Genomic DNA, 27,729 nt, shown 5'->3' on the forward strand with positions numbered 1-27,729 from the left:
TTGGCCAGGTTTGCCCCAATGTCCTGGTACACCCTTATGGTCTTCCCTTCCCACGTGCTCGCTTTCGTCTGCCGGGCCCACTTTAGGATTTTTTCCCTGTCTAGGAACCTGTGCAGCTTCATGATAATCCCTCTGGGCTGCTCCCCGGCTTTGGGCCTGGGTCGGAGTGATCTGTGCGCCCTGTCGATTTCTGGGGGGTTTGGAAACTTCTCCCTTCCCACTAGCTTGCCCAGCATTTGGGTGACGTAGCCTGTTGGATCTCTGCCCTCCATTCCCTCTGGCAGACCCACTATTTTAACATTGTGCCATCTGGACCTATTTTCCTGGTCCTCCACTTTCCCTCTTAGGCTCCCCTGGGTCGTTACCAGCCTTTTCACCTCGGTTTCCTGAGTTACCATCCTGTCGCTCTGGTCCGAGGCGGCCCTCTCCAACTCCTGAATAGTTTTCTCCTGCACCTCCACCTTCCTTTCCAGGCCGTTGATGGTACGCTGCATTTTTTCTGTTGTCTCCGCCAGCATCTCTTTCATCATTGTGTGGAGCTCCGTCCTGAGTGCCTCCCTCATGGCATTTATCTCCTCCTTTATGGCGTTTATTTCCGTTTTCAGCATGCTTCTCCATTCCTCCCCCTGTGCGGGTTGGTCGCCGCGTCCTGTTCCTGCTCCGCTGCTCTGCTCGCCAGCTTTTCCGCTTCCTGATTCGCCTGAACCTCCGACTCGCCCCGTGGGGTCGTCTGCCTGTGCAGCCGCAGCTCCTGCATTTTTCCTTCGCCTTCGCTGCTGTTCCTTCTTGCATCTCGCTGTCCCCCAATTTATTATTTGGAGGCATATTTCTGTCTGTGCCTTTCTCTTTTTTTTTTCTGTGTTTTGGTGCGAAAAATAAATTCATTTTTTTTTTTTTTTTTTGTTTTCCCCCCCCAAAGAAAAAAACAACCCCAAGGTTTTTTTAAAATCCATTTAAGAACAATTTTTTTTTAATATAAAAAGGGATTTTTTTTTTTTTTGGGAAGTTTTTTTTCCCTAAAAAAAAGTTTTTCTTTTTAAAAAAAAAAAAAAAAAAAAAAATTTGCAGGAGAGGAACAAGGAAGGTTGAATTAAAAAATTCTTATTTTGTTCTTGTGATCCTTTCCGTGCTCCGACTTTCAGGCCGTTTCTGAGCGATCCCCACTCCTCCTCCACGTGCAGTTCGCCGGGACTAGTCTCTCCTTTTTTTTTCTCTCCCTCTCCAGCTCTGTTGAACGGAGCTTTGCCGCCTGGGCAGGGCCGAATTCGCAGGGCCTAAAGAATTAAAAAAAAATAAAAATTTTTAATTCCCGGGGAAAACCCCCCCCCAAAAAGCGGTGATTTTGTGGCTGTGAGGGAGCGTCTTTGCTGCGGCTGCTCCATTCGTAATCGCCGCCGGAAGTCTCAAACTAAATTCAACTTTGACTAAACATTACTTAATAGGCAACTAATACACGAAACTAGAGAAAAGAAATCTCCCTTTAAGTTTGTACTGTGACCAAAAACCCCATGTCACGCTTATACATTACACCCACTCTGCAGAATTATTGACTTCTCTGGAACCAGTCCCAATTCACTCCCAGCTTCCAGCAGGCTTGTTTCTCTCCATTTCGCTGAGTTGTAATGTCCAGTGTCCACGGAAAATCATTTTCATTGGTCTTCTGAGAATCCCTGAACTGATTACATCAGCAAGGCCCACTCCAGCGATTCCTTCTGGCCATGTCCGTGCAAATCCTCCAGTGTTCTTACATTTCTACTGATCTATCGCTTCTGCTCCCACTTGCATTCTGCCTGATGGCTGCCATAAGAGCTTTTTCTCTTGCTGTTCGCAACAGCTTCTATTTTCTTGTCACTCTCTGGTAGTTCCCACGCTTGCTCGCTCTGGTGGCTCACTTACTAGGGTTTCTGACATGGCCTGATTTCATTGTGTCCTGGTGTAAAAGCTGGCACTTGAGTTTCAGTCTGACTTCATCTGGGCCTGTGGTCCCAGTGCCAACAAGGTCACTTAGGTTTATCATCAGGTAAACCAAAGTAATAAGATTCCTATCACTACATTTTAAATTGAATTAAACGAAACAATTTAAATCATAGCCATTTTACAAAACCATATACTCCGAACAAGATAAAGGCCAGCATTCGTTACACCCTTTTCGATTTTATTTGTACCTGTGCAGTGGCATTTCTTGATTTGTGCTTTTGGCCACTTTGCCCGTTTGCAGTTCCTGGGCAGAATTTATGAGACTAAGTGTGGTGGTGGGAGGTCTGGTGGTGCCATTCTTACTGGCCCAAACGGTGGGATTGGGCGCCAGAAATCAGTAAGGGAACCTAGGGTTATGGGGATAAGGCAGGGAAATGGAGTTGAGGATTATCAGATCAGTCATGATCTCTGAACATCGGAGAAAACTCGATAGGCTGAATGACCTACTTCTGCTACTATGTCTTATGGCATTATCCTGTGCTTGGAACTTCTTTAATTGCACACAGGCGAGTTCCACTCTGAGTTGCCTGGCAGGTTGGCCGTTAATTCGTCTGCCTGCTGTCAGCTGATGGGTTTGAAGGTCCCGGCACACTCTTATAACTCTCTTCAGCCCACCTGTCTTCAGCAGACTGTGTAGGATGATGACAACCCAGAGAGAAAAGGATAGTAGCCTCAGGAAGACGTCTGTTCCCCAATTCATCCATGCATCCATGTTCCACTTGGCCTCTAACTCAATGCATCTGGAATCTTCATGCATCCCCTTCCAGTGAACAGTATGGTATCTCTTTGACCCCCTTGTTCGTGAGCTTTGCATGCAGGGGTCCAGCTTCCCTCCCCTTGGTTTTCCCGCTGCCTCCCGTTGTATGTCTTTATCCACCTCCTTGCCCCTCTGCCTGCCATCGTGAGGCCTTGTCCTTCCCAGCCCTCCATGCATAGTTCCCCTTGTCTCCTCCCACCCCCAGCCTCACCTTGCACGCTGCTCCTGGTTGACCTTTTTTAACCTTTGTTGTGGTTGCTCCATGAGTCCTGCAGCAAAGTGCTGCCTGGATGGACGCTGGTCTGTGGCACCAGGGTGAAGGAGCCCCCTGTACTCCCCAAGCACAGTACTGAACCGAGACGGTGACACAGGAAGGCCCGGACCGGCAGCACAGCGCTGTCGGTGAAGACCAGCTCGGCCTGGAAATGGAGGGCAGGAACTGGCCTGCCCGGCAGAGTGGTGAACAGCGCATCAGGAACAGTGCAGCACAATGGCAGAAAGGCTTTGCTGCACTCACCTCAAAGTCTGAGCTGAACTGAGGACCGCCTTGTGCACAACACTTTAACAATCGTGTTTTAGACTGATGTAATTTCACTCTGGCATGACAGGAAGATTGGAAGGTCTGACCGGATGCTGATGGGAAGCTGTTTTAATGAGTGTTGATAAGATGCAAATGAATGTAAATAGCGTTCACGCCACTGGGAAGACCAATTCTCCATTGGTAGATTGCAACGTGATTTTATACCGGCGGGTTTCCAACTTTTTGGGACCGTTTTGGGGGTCTGAGGGGCCTATACAAGGTGGACAGTTTGCACCTGAACCAAAATGGGACCAGTGTCCTTGCGGGGAGGTTTGCTACTGCTGTTGGGGAGGGTTTAAACTAACTTGGCAGGGATCCTGGGACAAGTTTCAGCAGGGATAGATGCGCAATTAGAAGAGACCTCAAGGGAGCCAGGAAGGCATAAAATGTCTAGACCAATTAAGTCACATGGGAGTTTGGCAAAATTGGTATTTATTTTAATGCAAGGAGTCTGAGGAAGGAGGCGGATGAATTCAGGGCACAAATTAAAACATGAGGGTATGATGTCATTGCTGTCACTGAGAAATGGTTGAGAGGGGCAGGATTGTCAGCTCAATATTTCAGGATGAAGGATCTTCAGGGTAGACCTGTACAAGAAAGACGGGTTGTACCTGAACTGGAGGTGCATCAATATCCTGGGCAGGAGGTTTACCAGTGCTGTTCGGGAGGGTTTAAACTAGTATGGGTGGGAACTGGAACAGCAGGCCAGTAAGTGTAGAGACTGGGTGGAAAAGTGAGACTGAGATAAAACATAGCGCAGAGTAAAATCAGGCAGAGGAAAGCCGCAGGGTTCAACGGGACTGTGGGTCTGGAGTGCATTTGCTTCAATGTAAGAAGTATAACAGGTAAAACAGATGAACTGAGAGCCTGGAGTATGGCATGGAACTATGATATAATTGCAATTACGGAGACATGGTTAAAGGAGGGACAGGACTGGCAGCTTTACATTCTGGGATATCGTTGTTTTAGATTGGAGAGGTGGGGAGTTGAATTGCTGATTAGGGAGCAGATCACAGCTGTGTTGAGGGAGGACCCATTGGATGGAGGGATCTTATAGTGAGGCATTATGGGTGGAGCTCAGCAATAAGAAGTGTGAAATCACAATATTGGGAGTGTACTGTCGACCTCCCAACAGCCCGAAGCAGCCAGAGGAGTAGTCAGATACTGAAAAGATGTCTAAAAAGCAAGGTAGTTGTGATGGGCGATTTTAACATCCTCCATTTGACTGGGAATCCCTTACAGCCAGGGGCTCGGATGGAGAGCAATTTGTTTGACGTGTCCAGGAGGGCTTTTTGATAGTGTTGACAATCCAACCAGAGAGGGAGCAATACTAGACTTGGTATTGGGGAATGAGCCAGGCCAGGTGACTAATGTTTTCAGTGGGGGAACATTTTGGGTTTAGTGACCATATTTCCATAAGATTTTGAGTAGCCATGGATAAGGACAAGGGTGGCCCGCGAGTGAGGGTGCTTAATTGGGCGAGGGCCAAATACATCCAAATTAGACAGAAACTGGTGAATGTGGATTGGGAGCGGCTACTTGAGGGCAAATCCACGTCTGACGTGGGAGGCTTTTAAAGGTCAGTTGATTGAAGTGCAGGACAGGCATGCCCCTGCAAAAGTGAAGGATAGAAATGGCAGGATTTTGGAACCATGGATGACAAAGAAATTGTAAGCTTAGTCAAAAGGAAAAAGGAAGCATACAATAGGTCTAGACATCTAGAAACTGATGAAGCCCTTGAGGATTATGGTGAAAGGAGGAAGGAATTTAGATGTGGAATTAGGAGGGCTAAGAGGGGCCATGAAATATCTTAAACATATTAACTGAATAACTGAACTGAAGAGGTGGGGTGAGAGTTACTGTCCTTGGCTTAGGCTGGCGTCAAGGAGTCCAGCAGACCTGGAGCAAATGGAAATCAAGGGAAAACTCCACTGTTGAGATGGTTATGATTGTTGGAGGTCAGTCATCTCAGTCCCAGGGCATTGCTGCAGCAGTTCCTCAGGGTACTGTACTAGCTCAACAATCCTCCGCTGCTTCAATGACCATCCATCCATTATTAGGTCAAAATTTCACTGATTGCACAATGTTGAGCACCATTCGCGTCACAACTCCTCAGATACAAAAGCAGTCCGTATCCATCTGCGGCAAGACCTGGACATCATTAAGGCTAATAAGTGGCACATAACATTCCCACCACAAGTGCCAGGCAATGACCACCTTGACCACGTTCAACAAGAGACAATCTAATTATCTCCCCGTAACATTTCCCCCACTATCAGCATCCTGGGGGTTACCAATGACAAGAAACTGGATTGAATCAGCCATTTAAATACTTTGGCTGCAAGAGCAGGTCAGAGGCTGGGAATTGGGGTGGCACGGTGGTACAGTGGTTAGCACTCTTGCTGCACAGCTCCAGGGTTCAATTCCTGCTTTGGGTGACTGTCTGTGTGGAGTTCGCATATTCTCCCCGTGTGTGCGTGGGTTTCCTCCGGGTACTCCGGTTTCCACCCACGGTCCAAAGATGTGCAGGTTAGGTGGATTGGCCATGCTAAATTGTCCCTTAATGTCCAAAAAGCATGTAGAAATGGTACAGCGGTTATCATGGGAGATTTTAATCTGCATGTCGATTGGTTTAACCAGGTTGGTAAAGGCAGCCTTGAGGAGGAGTTTATAGAATGTGTCCGGGATAATTTCCTGGAACAGTATGTAATGGAACCTACAAGGGAACAAGCGGTCCTAGATCTGGTCCTGTGTAATGAGGCAGGATTGATTGATGATCTCATAGTTCGGGATCCTCTTGGAAGGAGCGACCACAATATGGTGGAATTTAAAATACAGTTGGAGGATGACGAGGTAAAATCAAACACTAGTGTTTTGTGCCTAAACAAAGGCGATTACAATGGGATGAGAGAAGAACTAGCTAACGTAGACTGGGAGCAAAGACTTCATGGTGAAGCAGTTGAGGAACAGTGGAGAACCTTCCGAGCGATCTTTCACAGTTCAGGAAAGGTTCATACCGACAAAAAAGAAAGACGGTAGAAAGGGGAAAAATCGACCGTGGATATCTAAGGAGGTGAGGGAGAGTATCAAATTGAAGGAAAAAACATACAAAGTGGCAAAAATTAGTGGGAGACTAGAGGACTGGGAAGTCTTCAGGGGACAACAGAAAGCTACTAAAAAAGCTATAAAGAAGAGTAAGGTAGACTATGAAAGTAAACTTGCTCAGAACATAAAAGCAGATAGTAAAAGCTTCTACAAATATATAAGACAAAAAAGAGTGGCTAAGGTAAATATTGGTCCTTTGGAAGATGAGAAGGGAGATTTAATAATAGGAGACGGGGAAATGGCTGAGGAGCTGAACAGGTTTTTTGGGTCAGTCTTCACAGTGGAAGACACATAACATGCCAGTGACTGATGGAAATAAAGATATGATCGGTGAGGACCTTGAGATGATTGTAATCACTAAGGAGGCAGTATTGGGCAAGCTAATGGGGCTAAAGGTAGACAAGTCTCCTGGCCCTGATGGGCTGCATCCCAGAGTGTTAAAAGAGATGGCTAAGGAAATTGTAAACGCACTAGCGATAATTTATCAAGATTCACTAGACTCTGGGGTGGTCCCAGAGGATTGGAAAGTAGCAAACGTGACACCACTGTTTAAAAAAGGAGATCGGCAGAAAGCGGGTAATTATAGGCCGGTAAGCTTAACTTCGGTTGTAGGGAAAATGCTGGAATCTATCATTAAGGAGGAAATAGCGGGGCACCTGGAGGGAAATTGTCCCATTGGGCAGACGCAGCATGGGTTCATGAAGGGTAGGTTGTGTCTGACTAATTTGGTAGAATTTTTTGAGGACGTTACCAGTGCAGTAGATAACGGGGAGCCAATGGATGTGGTATATCTGGATTTCCAGAAAGCTTTTGACAAGGTGCCACACAAAAGGTTGCTGCATAAACTAAAGATGCATGGCATTGAGGGTAAAGTGGTAGCATGGGTAGAGGATTGGTTAACTAACAGAAAGCAGAGAGTGGGGATAAATGGGTGTTTCTCTGGTTGGCAACCTGTAACTAGTGGGGTCCCTCAAGGATCAGTGTTGGGCCCGCAGTTGTTCACAATTTACAGAGATGCTTTGGAGTTGGGGACCAAGTGCAATGTGGCAAAGCTTGCAGACGACACTAAGATGAGTGGTAAAGCAAAAAGTGCAGAGGATACCGGAAGGCTGCAGAAGGATTTGGATAGGTTAGGTGAATGGGCTAGGGTCTGGCAGATGGAATTCAATGTTGCCAAGTGTGAGGCTATCCATTTTGGGAGGAATAACAGCAGAATGGATTATTATTTAAACGGTAAGATGTTAAAACATGCTGCTGTGCAGAGGGACCTGGGTGTGCTGGTGCACGAGTCGCAAAAAGTTGGTGTGCAGGTGCAACAGGTGATTAAGAAGGCTAATCGAGTTTTGTCTTTCATTGCTAGAGGGATGGAGTTCAAGACTAGGGAGGTTATGCTGCAATTGTATAAGGTGTTGGTGAGGCCACATCTGGAGTATTGTGTTCAGTTTTGGTCTCCTTACCTGAGAAAGGACATATTGGCACTGGAGGGAGTGCAGAGGAGATTCACTAGGTTGATCCCAGAGTTGAGCGGATTAGATTATGACGAGAGATTGAGTAGACTGGGACTGTACTCATTGGAGTTTAGAAGGATGCGGGGGGATCTTATTGAAACATATAAAATTATGAAGGGAATTGATAGGATAGATGCGGGCAGGTTGTTTCCACTGGTCGGGGAAAGCAGAACTAGGGGGCATAGCCTCAAAATAAGGGGAAGTAGATTTAGGACCGAGTTTAGGAGGAACTTCTTCACCCAAAGGGTTGTGAATCTCTGGAATTCCTTGCCCAGTGAAGCAGTTGAGGCTCCTTTAAGCGTTTTTAAGAAAAAGATAGATACCTTTCTAAAGAATAAAGGGATTCGGGGATATGGTGTACGGGCCGGAAAGTGGAGCTGAGTCCACAAAAGATCAGCCATGATCTCATTGAATGGCGGAGCAGGCTCGAGGGGCCAGATGGCCTACTCCTGTTCCTAGTTCTTATGTTCTTCTGTAAAAGGTTACGTGGGGTTACGGTTACGGGGATAAAGTGGAGGCGTGGGCTTAAGTGTGGTGCTGTCTCCAAGGGAAGGTGCAGACTTGATGGGCCGAATTGCCTTCTATACTGTAAATTCTATGATTCTATGAATTCTGCGGCACGGTAGCACAGTGGTTAGCACTGTTGCTTCACAGCACCAGGGACCCAGGTTCGATTCCTGTCTTGGGTCACTGCCTGTGTGGAGTCTGCATTTTCTCCCCGTATCTGCATGGGTTTCCTCTGGGTGCTCCGGTTTTCTCCCACAAGTCCCGAAAGACGTATTTGATAGGTGAATTGGACATTCTGAATTCTTCCTCTGTGTACCCGAACAGGCCCCAGAATGTGGCGACTCGGGAATTTTCAGAGTAACTTAATTGCAGTGTTAATGTAAGCCTCCCGGCCTTCCTGAAAGTGAACCCTCGGAAGGCGACGGGTCCGGACGGGATTCCTGGTTGTGCATTCAGAGCCTGCACGGACCGGCTGGCAGATGTGTTCACGGACATCTTTAACCTGTCCCTACTCTGCTCCGAGGTCCCCACCTGCTTCAAGAAGACCACCATCATGCCAAAGAAGAACCAGGCAACATGCCTCAATGACTACCATCCGGTGGCCCTGACATCAGTCATAATGAAGTGCTTCGAGAGGTTGGTCACGAATCGCATCACCTCCATTCTCCTAGAACGCCTTGATCCACTGCAATTCGCATACCACTGCAACCGGTCGACAGCAGACGCCATCTCCCTGGCCCTACACCCATCCCTAGAGCACCTCGACAACAAGGAATCCTCCATCAGACTCCTATTTATTGACTATATCTCTGCCTTCAACACCATAATTCCAGCCAAGCAGCCAAGCTCATATCAAAGCTCCAAAACCTAGGACTGGGCTCCTCACTCTGCAACTGGATCCTCGACTTTCTGACCCACAGACCACAATCAGTAAGAATAAACAACAACACCTCCTCCACAATCGTCCTCCATACCGGGGCCCCGTAAGGCTACGTACTTAGCCACTTACTATACTCCCTCTACATACGCACACGACTGCGTGGCAAAATTTGGTTCCAACTCCATCTGCAAGTTTGCTGACGACACAACCATAGTGGCCTGTGTCTCGAATAACGACGAGTCAATGCAGGAGGGAGATAAAGAACCTAGTGGAGTGGTGCAGCGACAACAATCTATTCCTCAATGCCAGCAAAACTAAAGAGCTGGTCATTGACTTCAGGAAGCAAAGTACTGTACACACCCCTGTCAGCATCAACAGGACCGAGGTGGAGATGGTTAACAGCTTCAAATACCTAGGGGTGCACATCACCAAAAATCTGCCCTGGCCCACCCACGTCGATGTTGCCACCAAGAAAGCACAACAGCGCCTGTACTTCCTCAGGAAACAAAGGAAATTTGACATGTCCACATTAAGTCTTACCAACTTTTACAGATGCACCATAGAAAACATCCTATCGGGCTGCATCACATCCTGGTATGGCAACTGCTCGGCCCAGGACCGCAAAAAACTTCAGAGAGTCGTGAACACCGCCCAGTCCATCACACAAACCTGCCTCTGATCCATTGACTCCATCTACACCTCCCACTGCCGTGGGAAAGCGGGCAGCATAATCAAAGACCCCTCCCACCCGGCTTACTTTCTCTTCAAACTTCTTCCATCGGGCAGGAGGTACAAAAGTCTGAGAACACGCACAAACAGATTCAAAAGCAGCTTCTTCCATGCTGTTACCAGACTCCTAAACAACCCTCTTACAGACTGACCTGATTAATATTACACCCCTGTATGCTTCACCCGATGCCGGTGTCTATATATTTACATTGTGTACCTTGTGTTACCCTATTATGTATTTTATTTTCATGTACTAAATGATCTGTTTGAGCTGCTCGCAGAAAAATACTTTCCAATGTACCTCGGTACACGTAACAATAAACAAATTCAATCCAAGTAACAGATTAGGCAGCACGAGCCCCCACGACTGCCTCGCCTGCTGCAGAAACGTCCTAGGAATCCGTGGGGTCTTTTCTTATTAACTTTAAGAAAAGACTTGGGGAGAAAAATGGGGAAGTACTGGAATAAAAATAAAAACATCGGGAGGACATTCATTTTTACTGTCTGAACCCTGCCCCCAAGGCCGGAGGAAAGTTATCCTACCTCTTCAAGTTCAACTTACCTACGAAATGGGGCCCTGGATTCCAAATCAGTGAAAGTTTGACCTGGCCAAGCGAAAAGGAAATGTCCCCAGATTGGCTCTCCTCCCTGAGGAATTCACCGTAAAGTATTCCTTTTTGTCCAGATTCAGTTTATCCTGAGAAGGAGCCAAAACCCTACGTAGCTTCATTATCTTCTCCAATGGAAAGTGGATCCATTATATACAGCACCAGATCATCTGCTTACAAGTTTTCTCCCTCCCCTCTCTTATCTCCCTCCATCTCGTAGATGACTTCAGAACTGTGGCCAGAGGCTCAATTGTCAAGGCAAATAAAAGTGGGGCAATTAGCAACCCTGCTTTGTGCCCCTATTCATCTGGAAGTATCCTGAGCTCAGGGTGTTCGCATGAACATTTGCGACGACGGCCCTATACAGAAGACAGATCCAAGATATGAACTGAGGCCCAAAACCGAACCTTCCAAGGATCTCGGAACAGGCATCTCCACTCTACCCTATTAAACGTCTTTTCAGCGTCCATTGAAATATTCACCTCTGGCTCAGGGATGTGAGAGGGACAGTATTTTTTCAAAAGTATTTTTATTCCAATTTTCAACATTTTATAAAACAAAACATATTAAACCCCCCACTCAATAAGAATCTCCCCAGTCAACGGTAATCAACTTTCTAAAATGCAGAATGAACAAACCCCAACTCCTGTGAAACCCATCACTTGCCCTCCCTTAGGGCAAATTTCACCTTTTCCAGGGGTAAGAACTCTTAATAGGTCCCCCCCGCCACGCCAAGGCACAAGGTGGAGAAGCTGACCTCCACCCCAACAGGACCCAGCGGCGAGCAATCTGCGAGGCAAAAGCTAAAAGATCTGCCCCCACACCCATCTGCAACTCTGGCCAGTCTGACACCCCGATATGACTTCCAGGGGACCGGGCTCCACATCTACGTACAAAACCGCCGGGATGGTGTTGAAATTTGGCCTCCAGAACTGTTCCAACTTCGGGAAGGATCAGGACGTATGCACATGATTAGCAGGACCGATTGTCATCTACCCCCTCAAACAGCTGGCTCATCCTTGACTTCGTCAGGTGTGCCCTGAACACTACCTTCAGCTGAATCAGCCCCAGCCTTGCACACGAGGTTGAGGCATTCGCTCTCCGCAGAACCTCGCATCGCAAACCCCCCCCCCCCCCCCCACCACCACCTCCTCCAATGACAAAAAGACATGCGTTATCGGGAATGCACCTGCATGTACCGGAAACTCTCCTCCCATGCCAGCCCAAACTTCTCATACAACTCCTCCAAGCTCACAAACCATCCTCCCAGAAACAGATCCTTCATCTTCCTAATCCCCGGAACCTCCCATCCCCGGAACCTCGCATCCATCCTCGCTGGCTCGCATACACGATTCCCACTGAACGGCATTATCCTCGACCCCGTTCCCAACCTAAGTGCAGCTTGCACTGCCTCCAACTCTTCAGCACAGCTGGACTTCCCGAATACTTCACTGGAACCAATGGGAGTGGCACGGTTGCCAGCACCCACAACCCCCTTTGCCGTACATGAACCCGCCTCCATCCTTGCCCACAAAGCCTCCACTTCTCTATTCCAATCCCATATCTTCTCTGCATTTGCTGTGCAGTAATAATACATCAGATTTGGGAGACCTAATCCCCCACCACCACCAAACCACTTGCCATCCTCTGCAGTTCCACCTTCCTTATCCCGGCCACCTTCCCCACCCAGACAAATGAAGAATCAGCCTATCCACCCCCTTGAAAAACGCCTTAGGCAAAAAGACCAGCAGGCACTGAAATAAAACCCAAACTACAGTAAAATGTTCATCTTCACATCTGCACCCGGCCTGCCAATGACAGAGGAAGATTACCTCAACAAAACTGCCCTCACCCTCCCCACCAAACTTGAAAAATTCAATTTGCGAAGACTTGCCTAGTCCTGAGCCACCTGAATCCTAAAATGACCCGCTGCCACACAGAATGGCAACCCTCCTACCCCAACCCCAGTCCCTGGAGCGGAAACCACAAAATACTCACTTTTCCTCAGGATCAGTACCCCGAAGACACCCCAAATCTTTGACGCAAACCCATTATGTCCCCAACCGAGGATCCCAGTTCCGAAACATATAACAAATCATCCGTGTATAAGGTCACTCTATGCCCCCCCCCATCTCCTTCCGCAACTCCATGCTCCTCAGCACAATGGCCAAGGGCTCTATCGCTATGATTCACTCCACGTGATATCAAGAAAGACTCAAGGCACTAGATACTGTAAAGACTATGGGCCCTAGCAATAGTACTGAAGAGTTGTGCTCCAGAAATTGCCGCTCCCCTAACCAAGCTGTTCCAGGACAGCTACAACACTGGCACCTACCCTGCAATGTGGAAAATTGGCCAGATGTGTCCTGTACATGAGAAACAGGACTAGAAACAGGACAAATCCAACCCAGCCAGTTATCACCCCATCAGTCTCAGCAATAACCTGTAAGGGTTCCACAAGGCTCACTCAGCTCCTGACCGGATTACAGCCTTGGTTCAAACATGGACAAAAGAGCTGCATCCCAGAGGTGAGGTGAGAGTGTCTACCCTTGACATTGAGGCAGCATTTGACCGAGTATGGCATCAAGGAGCCCTAACTAAACTGGAGTCAATGGGAATAAGGAGGAAAACTCTCCGCTGGTTGGAATCATACCTGACACAAAGGAAGATGGCTGTGGTGGTTGGAGGTCAATCATCTCAACTCCAGGACATCACTGCAGGAGTTCCTCAGGGTGGTGTCCTCGGCCCAACCATCTTCAGCTGCTTCATCAATTACCTCCCTTCCATCATAAAGTCAGAAGTGGGGATGTTTGCGGATGACTGCACAATGTTCAGCATCATTCGCAACTCCTCGGATAATGAAGCAGTTCATGCCCAAATGCAGCAAGACCTGGAAAATATCCAGGCTTGGGCTGACAAGTGACATAGGTGCAACACAAGTGTCAGGCAATTACCATCGCCTACACGAGAGGATCTAACTACCACCCATTGACATTCAATGGCATTATCATCGCTGAATTTCCCATAATCAATATCCTGGGGGGTTAACATTGACCAGAAACTGAACTGGACTATCCACGTTAATACTGTGGCTACCAAGACAGGTCAAAGGCTAGGAATCCTACGGCAAGTAACTCACCTCCTGACCCTCCAAAGCCTGTCCACCATCTACAGGGCATAAGTCTGGAGTGTAATGGAATACTCTCCACTTGCCTGGATGAGTGCAGCTCCAACAACACTCGAGAAGCGCAACACCATCCAGGACAAAGCAGCCCCGCTTGATTGCTCCCTCATCCACAAACATTCAAACCCTCTACCACTGACGAACAGTTGCAGCCGTGTGTACCATCTACAAGATGCACTGCAGTAACTCATCAAGGTTCCTCAGACAGCACCTTCCAAACCCATGACCACTACCATCTAGAAGTTCAAGAGCAGCAGATACCTGGGAACACCACCACCTGGAAGTTCCGCTCCAAGTCACTCATCACCCTGACTTGGAAATATATCGCTGTTCCTTCACTGTCCCTAACAGCACAGTGGGTGTATCTACACCTTAAAGACAGCAGCGGTTCAAGAAAGTAGCTCACCACCACCTTCTGAAGGGCAACTAGGGATGGGCAATAAATGCTTGACTAACCAGCGCCGCCCACATCCGGAAAATTCATTTTTTAAAAACACAAACAGAAAGGGGGACATGGGACACCCCTGCCTCATTCCCTGATGCAGTGAAAAATACCCTGAATTCATATCATTCATGCACAAGCTTGCCATCAGCTCCTTGTGCAGCAACTTCACCCATGCTGCAAACTTCGGCCCAATCCCAAACTTTTCTAACACCACAATCGGATAACTCCACTCCACTGATCAAACACCTTCTCCGGATCCGCATCAGATGCCACCACCAACTCTGCTTGAGAAAACACCACATTCCACAACTGCCGCATATTCGACTACAACTGTCTGCCCTTAATGAACCCCATCTGATCCTCCTCAATCACTTTTGGAAGACACACCTCCAACCTTAACGCCAGCACCGTTGCCAACATCTTGGCATCTAAGTTCAACAGAGATATGGGCCTGTATGTCCCACACTCCACCGGGTCCTTGGCCTTCTTTAGCACCAACGAGGTGGAGGCCTGCCCCATGGTTTCGGCAAAATTTCCTTGACTATCGCGTCCTCGAACATTTCCAGCAGCAACGGCATCCATTCATCCTCTGGTAGTTCTGACTTATACACATTCCTATAAAATTCCTCAAACACCTCGGTAATCCACTACGGACCTACCACCAGCTTGCCTGCCGTATCCCAAACCCGTACTGTCTCCCCGCTGCAGCTTACCTCCGGAGCTTACCTGCCAACATACACCTGTTTTCTCCCCATACTCAGACAGTCCCCTTCGCCCTTCTCAGCTGACGCACTGCTTTCCCCTTGGAAAGCAGATCAAACCTCACCTGCAACTCCTTCCTCTTCACCATCCAGCCTCCACCCAGCTTCTGACCCCACCCCATCTCCAGGACCACGTCCATCCAATGTGGAGCGTGATTAGAAATAGCAATTGCTGAATACTCTGCCCTTTTAATTCCAGCTAACGGTGCCTTCCCCACCACAAAAAATCAATCCTCGAGTACACCTGTGCACGGGGGGGAAAAAAGAATACTTTGATCCCTCGGGTGTAAAAACCTCCACTGGTCGACCCCTCCCATTTCCCTCATTAACCCAGCCAATATCTTTGCCTCTTCTGATGGAGTCAAAGAGCGCAGCTGGGACCTGTCCACCCTCGGTTCCAGTGCTGTGTTTCAACCCCCCCCCCCCCCCGCCCCGGCCAAATCAACACCATGGGTTGGTTTAGCACAGTGGGATGAACAGCTGGCTTGTAATGCAGAACAAGGCCAGCAGTGTGGGTTCAATTCCCGTACCAGCCTCCCCGAACAGGCACCGGAATGAGCGACTAGGAGCTTTTCACAGTAACTTCATTGAAGCCTACTTGTCGTAGCATGTGAACCCCATGTCATCCCAATTGGGGGCATAAAAACTAACCAACGCCACCAATCTCCTCTCCAGCACACCTGTTACGATCACGTACCTACCCCCTGATCCGCCACCACCATCTCCATCTGAAATCTCACCCGCTTGTCCACCAAAATCGCCATCCACCGGGTCCTATTGTCAAACCCCAAATGAAACGCCTAGCTCATCCAGTCCTTTTAAAAAAATAAACGGACAGTGACCCAGAGCTGGGATTGAACCTGGGACCTCCGTGCCATGAGGCAGCAGTGCTAACCACTGCACCACCATGCTGACCTTCACCCAGCCCTTCTTGAGACTCACCTGGTCCTTTATCCTCAGATGGGTCACTTGCAGCATCACCGCATTAACTTTCAAACTCTTTAAGTGCAAGAAAATTCTCCCCTCTGCACCAGTCCAGCTATCCCACGTCAACACCCCCACCATCTGCCATCCACATTACTCTAAGCCCTGCCCATCCAACAGGACCCGTCCCATCCTTTAATCACCGTCAACTCCCATCCCCCTCCTTCCCAGGATCCCCCAACCTCTCCTGCAAACACCTCACCCAGTATCAATCCCCTCCCCCACCATTCACCGCCCAGGTCAATCGAAATCTGCCCAACAAGGCTCCAGTGACCGCGGGCCCTCCCCCACACCACACTCCCATTCACTAGCCAACCTTCGTTCGCTTGCGTGGTGACCCCTCCTCCCTCTCCTCCTAAACACCCCCACAGCAACCCGGTCCCACACGCCGAGGACCCTTCAACCCCCTTCAGAGCCTCCCAAATTCCCACCAAAAGCAAACTTCAACTCCCAGCCAAACAGTCAGAGTGAGGACAATACATTCTCAGAACAAATGAAAACACACCAAAAAAGAAAAAAACTCATGAGAAACTCAGTGGGTTGCCATTCCTGCAGCACCAGATTTCAGTATCTGATGGGGTGGAGGAATGGCAATGGGGAGATGGCTTCTTAAAATAATTTTCCTCGCTGTGTGAGCGATATTCCATACTCTGCAATATTTTAAATGAACTGAAAACGGAAAATGCTGGAAAATCCCAGCAAACCTGGCATCATCGAAGTTACAACCCCATCGCAGCGAGGGTGGGGCTAGAAAATGTAGCAAGCCATACAAAAGTCTTTCCACTTTGGTGGGAATGAAAATCCCACCGATTGTTGGGGGGGGGGGGGGGGCTGTAAAATTCCAGCTCATGTTCCTAGTCCGCATAACTGTTGAGAGCTGGAGAGAGGTAGAAATGTGATGGATTTAATAGTGTGGGAGAGGTTGAGCAAAATAAGAGGTCAGGGTTAGCTGGGAGATCAGGAGAGATTTTGAATATTTTAACTGGTATGGATTTGCCCCAGGTTTTCTACAGGAAATGTTTTCCTACACCTCTGGAGAGGGAAGGAACCTACGAACATATGAATAGGAGCAGGAGTAGGCCATTCGGCCCCTCGAGCCTGCCCCGCCTTTCTATAAAATCATGGCTGATCTGATTGAGACCTCAACCCCATGTACCTACCGACCCCCGGTAACTTTCACCCCCTTGTTAATCCAGAATCTACCTAGCTAAGCCTGAAAAACATTCAAAGACTGTTTTCACTGAGTTTTGTGGAAGAGCTTTCCAGAGAGACTCAACCCTCAAGAAATGTCTCCCCATCCCTGTCTTAAATTCTATTTTACCCTATCCACTTGTCATCACTCCACCTGTTTTGAATAGTTGCATTTCTCCACAAGTGAGCACTTCTTGCCTGTGATATTAGAAGCTGAGGACGAATTGATTCTTCCCACCCTCCTTGTCTGATGCACCAAAGTGTGGTTATCATTGTATCAGTGGGTGACACTTTGTGCTATAAGATGCTTGTGGGTAGTTATTGTCTTCCAAACCCCCCTCCAGCTATAAAGTTGGAACAAGAAAACATCTTGCAATGCTAGCAGTGCAACAGCCTTCAAAACACACCTTTCCATGGTAATTGTGATGGAATACGTATGAAGATAATGTAAAACAGAATGATGTCAGAAAGTTCTGAATAATTGGCAGATTTATGCAGTCTGCTTTTAAAATAAGATTTGGTTTTGTTAAAAAATAAAATCATAAGCTATCAATAGATTTTCAAGAGCTAGGTTAGAACAGTTTCAGAAAGCAGTGGAAATATTCAAGATGATATGGTATCACTGATACTTATTTTATATGAAAAGCACTTTGTGGTTCTTGGCAGAGTCAGAATCATGAAGATCATAGATATTATTAAGTTTAATATGCGGGGTTGCATTTGAACATTTTTAATACAACTTGTATTAGCTAATGTTAAAATGCATGGAATGGTGTGTATTGTTTACTTAGCCATTCTCTAAGATATCCTTGTACCGAATAGCTGGTGCTATTACTTGAAATATAATCATTTAATATTAATTACTGTGCTTACAGTACATCACAAGCCAGCTGTTTTTCACAGGTCCCTCATTAAGAGAAGACTTTTAAAATCAGTGACTTCCTGTTTGAAGGATGTCAGCCCAAGGGTGAATGAATTAATTGATGAAGGATTAGTGAGAGACTAGAAAATGAAGGTTCCTTGCACAGGATGTCAAATTAATTTTGGCATTACTGATCAGACAGAGAGAGACTTTAACAGCACTATAATTTGCCCTCTAGGGAAATTAGCCACTGCCAAAAAAGAAAATGTTTGAAATGTTAATTGTGAACGAGCAGTGAATCTAAACTTGCTCAAATTTCTGGTGTGTACTTATTATTTTGTTTTTGCATTATTTACTATAATAATCTGCTCAAGTTTATTCCCTAAATACCTCATATTTTACCTTGAAAATTAATTTTCCTCCTAGCTGATTCAGTGCACTCTAAAGCTGCAAGTTGTATCGACATTTGCAATTTTTAATTTGCTCTCTGTAAACACAAAAGTAAAAGTGATTTCATTTTTGTGCTTTTTGTTTCCTGTTTCGATCGCTTTGTGATTAGCTGATTCGATAGTCTGGTGACATTCCCTGCTGGGAATGTGCAGTGAAGAAACCTGCAAGTAGTTGTGGGTACCTCTGCAAGGTGATAGAGATTAACTTCCCACCAGAGAGATTTCTAGGAATATTAGTGAGACTTAATTCAAGTCAACAAAGAATGTTCTTGCTTCACTGTTGACCGCAAACCCCAGGCTCTTTGTTCTGTGACTTTCGATTTTTTTTCTTTTCCTGTTTTTCTTCTCCCCAGCAGGAAAACATCTTCAAATCAACAAGCTGCAGGAGTGAGAATTGCGGGATTTTGTATCAATCTCCATGTTTGTAGCCAGGACTCTCAATGCCGGAGAGAAACCAAGCGGACTTATAAGCAGTTTTTTTTTTAAAAAGTCACTTGTCAAATTGTAAATTCATCCCTGCCCCTCCCACCCCAAAGAAAATCTGTTTACACAAAGGAATTATTTTCCAACTTGACTTGGATACCAAATAGATGGAACACCTTTCACAATGTTTTATGTACAGCTTAATGTAAAAGTTTTCTCCGAGTAATGTCCATTTTTGAAAATTTAATTTTGTTTCTGGAACTCAGTATGCAGCTGCCTAGTTGTGTAATTAAAATGAGTCTATCCTCCATGTTAGGTGAATTACTTTCTTTTCAAAAATACTAAACTTTTTAAAGTCGCTCTTTGGGGAGAAAAACATACAGAAACTTTAATGTCACCCTCTTGGCTAATGAAATGTTCTTTTCTTCCTGAAATATAGTTGGTTTCGGAAAAAACATCCTCAGGCAGAAAATCTTGTTCCTATTCCTCCAAGCCCAGAGACCAAGGACAAGTGGAGAAGTATGACAGTGGTGCCTTACCTGGAAGATTTGCATGGTTATAATGATGAAGATGAAGAAGATCTGTTCAATGAAGACGAAATAATTTATACTCAGGATTTTACAGTACCAGGTATGTAGTTAATCTCACAACTGTTTTTAATGTTTCAAATTAATCAATACACAATTTCACAGCCAATAGTAGATTGATATGAATTAACATTCCAGGTCGGAGGGAAGGTCATTGACCAGAAATGCTGGCCCTGTTTTTTCTCTCCATGGATGCTGCCAAACTGGCATTTTCTGTTTCATTTTGGGCTTCCAAAATCCACAGTTTTGCTTTTAGATTTGTAAGATTTGCTGATTTAGATTATTTGCGATTTACACTGTGACTAGCAATTTTGCAAGGTGTCTTCTGAAGTTGTATAGGTTTCTGTTTGGGGCATTTTACCTGTACTATTGCTGAATGTACTAGTACGAAATCTGTAAGCTCTTTTTAGCGGGCATTTTAAATGTATTAATACTCTGTTTAAAAACATTTCTGATCCTATTCAGGAATTTTCTGTGCTCAGTGTTAATCTAATAGAATTTAACTTTATAGAGTTATCTATGGTAAAAGGATAGTTTTTAAAGTTTTTGAGCTTTTATAGCCTTAGAATCAGGTTGAATAGAGTTGACTAGCTGCTGTGACACCCTCAACTCATTGTGCATTTTGTGGTTGTACATTTAGCTTCAATCCGATTCAGTTGATATAAGATCTTAATCTTATAGGTCAGGAACTGAAAGAAAGAAATAATTTGCACTTGATTCTTGAGAAATATCCCTAAAACCCCTGAAGCCTTTACTTCTCTTAACCACATTAAGAAGCCAATTGCTTGTGGCAAATTTGGTCAGGCCATGGGAATTCCTTCTGATGACTGGTGCATCAGATTATGATAAATGGATCATGAGTTCTACGGAGATGCGTTAATGTGCTTTGTTGTTTTATCCAATGACTGGTAAATGTGATCAAAGCTATTTGTTTTCTGATCTATTTTCAGATTGTTTAATTGCCATTTTAAAGGCAAATAGCAAATTAAACCTTCAGACACATTTAGATTCAATAGCATTCTCTTCAGACTTCTACAAAACTAAGTATATAACTGTTAGAAAAGCTGCAAAGTATTATTCTTTATCTACTCAGCTTCTCTTATTATTATAGCAAGCCAATTTATTCATTGGCATTCAACGTTTTGCTTGGTGATCCAAATAAGTTGCAGATGAGGCTGGATAAATTGTTGGAATAGATTACCTCAGAAAATGTATTAAAGCGATGTGTGCAGTTTGAGTTAAAATTGATAAATTAGTCTGTTATTCTAATAATGCCTCTTCCCGAAGGGCCACTCCCTGACCTACAGAGCTGCACCCAGATCAGGGTTTTTATACTGCGTAGTTTCCCCTTGTTAAGGAAACCCCACCGGTGGAGTTCAAACTCAGCTGTGTAAGGGGAGAAACGTAGGGAGCACGGTCCTTGCCCCCAAAGGCATCATAACATTCCTCCCGCCCAAATTCCAGAGAAATAACCATATCGTCAGGCCGAGGCCTTCTTGTTCGTTTAGGGAATGGCCGACAGTAGATGGGAGGCGTGTAATGCACCGGGGACCAATGTTTTTGGGCGGAGCATCGAGGCAGGAGCAGTGCCGCTGGCGCCGGCGGCGAGAGCGGCTGGACGATTATGGCGGCGGTCCTGTGTCCATGTCCGAATTGGTGTCATAAGAATATAAGAACTAGGAGCAGGAGTAGGCCACCTGGCCCCTTGAGCCTGCTCAGTCATTCAATGAGATCATGGCTGATCTTTTGTGGACTCAGCTCCGCTTTCCGGCCCGAACAGCATAACCCTGAATCCCTTTATTCTTAAAAAAACTATCGATTTTTATCTTAAAAACATTTAATGAAGGAGCCTCTACTGCTTCACTGGGCAAGGAATTCCATAGATTCACAACCCTTTGGGTGAAGACGTTCCTCCTAAACTCAGTCCTAAATCTACGTCCCCTTATTTTGAGGCTATGCCCCCTAGTTCTGCTTTCACCCGCCAGTGGAAACAACCTGCCCGCATCTATCCTATCTATTCCCTTCATAATCTTATATGTTTCCATCAGATCCCCCCTCATCCTTCTAAATTCCAACGCATACAGTCCCAGTCTACTCAACCTCTCCTCGTAATCCAACCCCTTCAGCTCCGGGATTAACCTAGTGAATCTCCTCTGCACACCCTCCAGTGCCAGTAAAGCACAGGGCTAAATCACTGGCTTTGAAAGCAGACCAAGGCAGGCCAGCAGCACAGTTCAATTCCCGTATCAGCCTCCCCGAACAGGCGCCGGAATGTGGCGACTAGGGGCTTTTCACAGTAACTTCATTTGAAGCCTCCTTGTGACAATAAGCGGTTTTTCATTTTTCATTTTCGAGTAAGGGGACCAAAACTGAACACAATACTCCAGGTGTGGCCTCACTAACACCTTATACAATTGCAGCATAACCTCCCTAGTCTTAAACTCCATCCCTCTAGCAATGAAGGACAAAATTCCATTTGCCTTCTTAATCACCTGTTGCACCTGTAAACCAACTTTTTGCGACTCATGCACTAGCACACCCAGGTCTCTCTGCACAGCAGCATGTTTTAATATTTTATCATTTAAATAATAATCCCTTTTGCTGTTATTCCTACCAAAATGGATAACCTCACATTCGTCAACATTGTATCCCATCTGCCACACCCTAGCCCATTCACTTAGCCTATCCAAATCCCTCTGCAGACTTCCAGTATCCTCTGCACTTTTTGCTTTACCACTCATCTTAGTGTCATCTGCAAACTTGGACACATTGCCCTTGGTCCCCAACTCCAAATCATGTATGTAAATTGTGAACAATTGTGGGCCCAACACTGATCCCTGAGGGACACCACTAGCTACTGATTGCCAACCAGAGAAACACCCATTAATCCCCACTCTGCTTTCTATTAATTAACCAATCCTCTATCCATGCTACTACTTTACCCTTAATGCCATGCATTTTTATCTGATGCAGCAACCTTTTGTGTGGCACCTTGTCAAAGGCTTTCTGGAAATCCAGATATACCAGATCCATTGGCACCCTGTTATCTACCGCAATGGTAATGTTCTCAAAAAATTCCACTAAATTAGTTAGGCACGACCTGCCCTTTATGAACCCATGCTGCGTCTGCCCAATGGGACAATTTCCATCCAGATGCCTCGCTATTTCTTCCTTGATGATAGATTCCAGCATCTTCCCTACTGCCGAAGTTAAACTCACTGGCCTATAATTACCCGCTTTCTGCCTACCTCCTTTTTTAAACAGTGGTGTCACGTTTGCTAATTTCCAATCCACCGTGCCCACCCCAGAGCCTAGTGAATTTTGGTAAATTATCACTAGTGCATTTGCAATTTCCCTAGCCATCTCTTTTAGCACTCTGGGATGCATTCCATCAGGGCCAGGAGACTTGTCTACCTTTAGCCCCATTAGATTGCCCATCACTACCTCCTTAGTAATAACAATCATCTCAAGGTCCTCACCTGTCATAGCCTCATTTCCATCAGTCACTGGCATGTTATTTGTGTCTTCCACTGTGAAGACCGACTCAAAAAACCTGTTCAGTTCCTCAGCCATTTCCTCATCTCCCATTATTAAATCTCCCTTCTCATCCTCTAAAGGACCAATATTTACCTTAGCCACTCTTTTTTGTTTTATATATTTGTAGAAACTTTTGCTATCTGTTATATTCTGAGCAAGTTTACTCTCATAATCTATCTTCCTCTTCTTTATAGCTTTTTTAGTAGCTTTCTGTTGCCCCCTTAAGATTTCCCAATCCTGTAGTCTGCCACTAATCTTTGCCACTTTGTATGCTTTTTCCTTCAATTTGATACTCTCCCTTATTTCCTTAGATATCCACGGCTGATTTTCCCTTTCTACCGTCCTTCCTTTTTGTTAGTATAAACCTTTGCTGAGCACTGTGAAAAATCGCTTGGAAGGTTCTCCACTGTTCCTCAAGTGTTTCACCATAAAGTCTTTGCTCCCAGTCTACCGTAGCTAGTTCTTCTCTCATCCCATTGTAATCTCCTTTGTTTAAGCACAAAACACTATAGTGTTTGATTTTACTTTCTCACCCTCTATCTGTATTTTAAATTCCACCATATTGTGATCGCTCCTTCCGAGAGGATCCCTAACTATGAGATCCTGAATCAATCCTGTCTCATTACACAGGACCAGATCTAGGACCGCTTGTTCCCTCGTAGGTTCCATTACATACTGTTCTAGGAAACTATCGCGGATACATTCTATAAACTCCTCCTCAAGGCTGCCTTGACCGACCTGGTTAAACCAATCGACATGTAGATTAAAATCCCCCATGATAACTGCTGTACCATTTCTACATGCATCCGTTATTTCTTTGTTTATTGCCTGTCCCACCATAATGTTACTATTTGGTGGCCTATAGACTACTCCTATCAGTGACTTTTTCGCCTTACTATTCCTGATTTCCACCTAAATGGATTCAACCTTATCCTCCATAGCACCGATGTCATCCCTTACTATTGCCTGGATGTCATCCTTAAATAACAGAGCTACTCCACCTCCCTTACCATCCACTCTGTCCTTCCGAATAGTTTGATACCCTTGGATATTTAACTCCCAGTCGTGACCATCCTTTAACCATGTTTCAGTAATGGCCACTAAATCATAGTCATTCGCGATGCCTGCATCGGTTCCCATCAAAGCCTTCTGACATGGCTTCTTGCACTCTGACGTCTTGGGCTTCGACGGACAGAGGCAATGGTGATTGACGTGGCGACCGAGACAGTGACTGGGTCCTTTTTATGATCTTTATTAATGTCACAAGTAGGCTTACATTAACACTGCAATGAAGTTACTGTGAAAAGCCCCTAGTCGCCACATTCCGGCGCCTGTTCGGGTACACAGAGGGAGAATTCAGAATGTCCAATTCTCCAAGCACGTGTTTCGGGACTTGTGGGAGGAAACCGGAGCACCTGGAGGAAACCCATGCAGACACGGAGAGAAAGTGCAGACTCCGCACAGACCTTGACCCAAACCGGGAATTGAACCCGAGACCCTGGATCTGTGAAGCAACAGTGCTAACCACTGTGCTACCGTGCTATGGACGGACCCTAATCCGGAGTCTGTTCTGGAGGCTTCCGCATGCGGCGGCGGATGTGGTCCAGGTGGCGGCTGACTTCACGTCCTGTGCCTGGACCGATTAGGAAACTGGACCTGTTGGCGGATCACCACGTCCGGACCCATGTGGCGCTGGCGCCGAAATTGGTTGGAAGTTGCGACAGCGACCGTCGACCTGTGTTCATGTCGGAGCGATCCTGTCGCTGGCTAATCCGAGCGCTTATGTCCAGGATAACGAGGCTGAGACGTGACCGGAGCGGACATCCCATCAGCAATTATGCTGGTGTTACACCTGTGGTAGCATGAGGGGTCGGCTGGGCCAGTCGCCTCTCCCAATACCCTGTGGTCAGTTTCTTCATTACACTTTTGAAAGTTTGGACCGCCCACTCGGCCAAATAATTTGAGGCTGAATAACGCTGGGCAGTCTGTACATGCCGAATTCCGTTCACGATCATGAACGACTCAAACTCCTTGCTGGTGAACGTGGCACCGTTATCCAACACCAACACTTGGGTATTCCATGGGTGCTGAATGTGTGCTGCAGCCAATTCACGGTTTTCTTTGTGGTCACAGTTTGTAACTTGTGGACTTCAAGTAGGTGTCTACCATGATGAGGAATGTCGCCCCTTGCAATGGGCTGGTGAAGTCTATGTGGACACGGGACCAAGGTTTAAGCGGCCATTCCCAAGGGTGTATTGGCGCAGCCAGTAGGGCCTTCTGGTTCTCCTGGCACGGGCCGCAGCACTGGGCCACTGTCTCGATGTCCGAGTCTATTCCGGGCCACCAGACATAGCTGCGGGCCAACATCCTCACCTTGGAAAACCCCAGGTGTCTACTGTGGAGGTCTTGCAACAAGAGCGCACGACCGGGTTCGGGGACGACCACTCGTGTCCTCCACAGTAAGACGCCGTCCTCTACACTCAGCTCCGTGAACTTCATTGTATAAGTCGGCAGATCATTGAGCAAAGCTCCGTATTGGCCCCCATTCTGGACTATGTGCTGGACCTGACATAGCTGTGGGTCCTAGTCTCCACTCTTATGCGAGGCACCGTGGTCGGTAAGGAATCCATGAAGTGATTCATGGGCATTATTCATCATGCACTTTCAAGAACTGGATACAATTGAACATTAGTGGGGGGGGGGGGGGGGGGGGGGTGTTGATGGTGACTATGGGTGATTCCTGATTCCTTTTTGGGTGATTCCTGATTCCTTTTTGTTGTTTGTTTATGTGAACATGTGGGCTACTGTTTGTGGTTTGGTGGGAGGATGGGATCGTTGTTATTGATATGGGGATTGACATATTTGTTACTGATTATTGTTTATTGTTGGTGGGTGTAAATTTGGGAGAAAATGTGAAAAGGGAAAATAAAAATTAAAAAAAAAAAGGAATCCATTAAGTGCAGGGGCTGCTATTACTTCTCAAGCGATGCGGGAGCTGACTGGCTTGTGGAGGGGGGCAGGCGGCTCAGTGCGTCGGCATGTGGGACTTGTGTGTCCGAGCAGTGTTCCAGCGTATATTCGTACGCTGCTAAGAATAAATCCCATCGCTGGACCCTGGCGGACACGCTGAGGGAATCACTCGATCCTCTTTGAATAGCCCAAGTGAAGGTTTGTGATTGATGTAGACTGTAAATGTATGGCTGTAGACATACTGGTGGAACATCCTCATGCCAAACACAACTTCCATGCCCTCCTCCTCAATTGTTCTGGTCGCTCTGACCCGTTGGGCAACCAGTGAGCGACAACGGCTCCTACGCCGTAAGGGAAAGCGCTGCATGTTAGGAGAAGTTGTTTTTCAGGGTCGAAGTGTGTCAGCAGCTTCTCGGAGGACGGCTGCTGCTTGACTTTTGGAACGCCTTCTGGTGTGGGGAGACCCCATTCCCTCCGGTGTCTTTTTTTAAATAATTGATGGAGCGGGCTACGCAGCGTGGCCAAGTTGGATGAATTTCACGCAGTAGTTGATAAGTCCTAAAATGGAACCGAGTTTAGTTGGGCCTTAAGGTATGGGAGCCTGTTGGATGGTCCGCACCTTGTCTTCCATCAGATGAAGGCCCCTCCTGTACCCTAAATAAGTGACTTTGGGGGTATTAGAAACGCACTTCTCCCTGCAAAAGCAGACGCTGGCCTGTTCAAACGCTGGAAGACTTCAGCTAGGTTCTCATAATGTTCTTTTTCCAAGGCCCCGGTGATGTGTACGTCATCCAGGCATACGGCCACCCTGGGTAGGCCCAGCAGGATGCCTTCCATCATGCATTGGAAAATCGCATGGGCTGTTGAGACCCCAAAAGGCAGTCTGGTGTATTTGTACAGCCCTCTGTGGGTGTTGACTGTAACGTACCTCCAAGAGTCTGGATCCAGGACCAGCTGTGGATAGGCGTGGCTCATGTTGAGCTTTGTGAACGTTGTTCCACGCTGAGTTTGGCGTACAGGCCTTCGATGCGCGGGACTGGGTAACGGTCAAGGCGAGAGACCAGTTAACTGTCACCTTGTAGTCCCCACACAAACGTATGGACCCATCAGGTTTTAGCACAGTGACCAATGGCACAGCCCAATTGGCGAAATGGACGGAGCGGATGATGCCCAAGCATTCCAACTGATCCAGTTCTGCATCGACCTTGGGCCACAGTGTGTATGGCACTGGCTGCGGAAATAACGGAGTTGCACAGCCTCGTCCACACTGATTTTGGCCACTGCGCATTTTATTGTCCCGAGACCATCCGCAGAAGCGCCTGGAAACTTTGCCAGTACTCCTAGGCTGGGGGGGGGGGTACATGTGGCAGCGCGTTGTCAGTCCAATTTTAAGTGGCGCAGCCAATCCTGGCCCTGTAAGCTGGGTGGTCCTCCGCGGGCTACTACCAAGGGCAAACATGCTGACTATTCCGCATATGCCACGGTCACGTGGATGGTTCCCTCAATGACCAAAGACTCCAGTGTACGACGCCAAACGGGCATCCGTGTCCAGAAGGTCCAAAGTCTGGAGACTGGACTTGATCATGGCAAATGTCTGGCGACTGATCATTAAGACTGCCACTCTGGTACCGAGCTCCATTTCGATGGAATGTCCATTCACCTTTAATGCAGTCTGGATGGGGCGA

The 27,729-nt window shown here is 46.7% G+C and overlaps 1 protein-coding gene across 3 annotated transcripts in view; it reads left to right on the forward strand.

Moving 5' to 3' along the window:
* stk11 (serine/threonine kinase 11) overlaps nt 1-27,729 on the forward strand; it is a 170,116-nt gene that overhangs the window by 80,891 nt on the left and 61,496 nt on the right. For all 3 annotated transcript variants that reach the window (XM_072482063.1, XM_072482062.1, XM_072482061.1), the window contains exon 8: nt 19,390-19,580. In XM_072482063.1, the coding sequence (XP_072338164.1) occupies nt 19,390-19,580 (191 nt within the window). The remainder of the gene's footprint in view (nt 1-19,389; nt 19,581-27,729) is intronic.

This window comes from Scyliorhinus torazame, chromosome 18 (assembly GCF_047496885.1).
Source record: "Scyliorhinus torazame isolate Kashiwa2021f chromosome 18, sScyTor2.1, whole genome shotgun sequence".
Taxonomy (NCBI): Eukaryota; Metazoa; Chordata; class Chondrichthyes; order Carcharhiniformes; family Scyliorhinidae; genus Scyliorhinus; species Scyliorhinus torazame.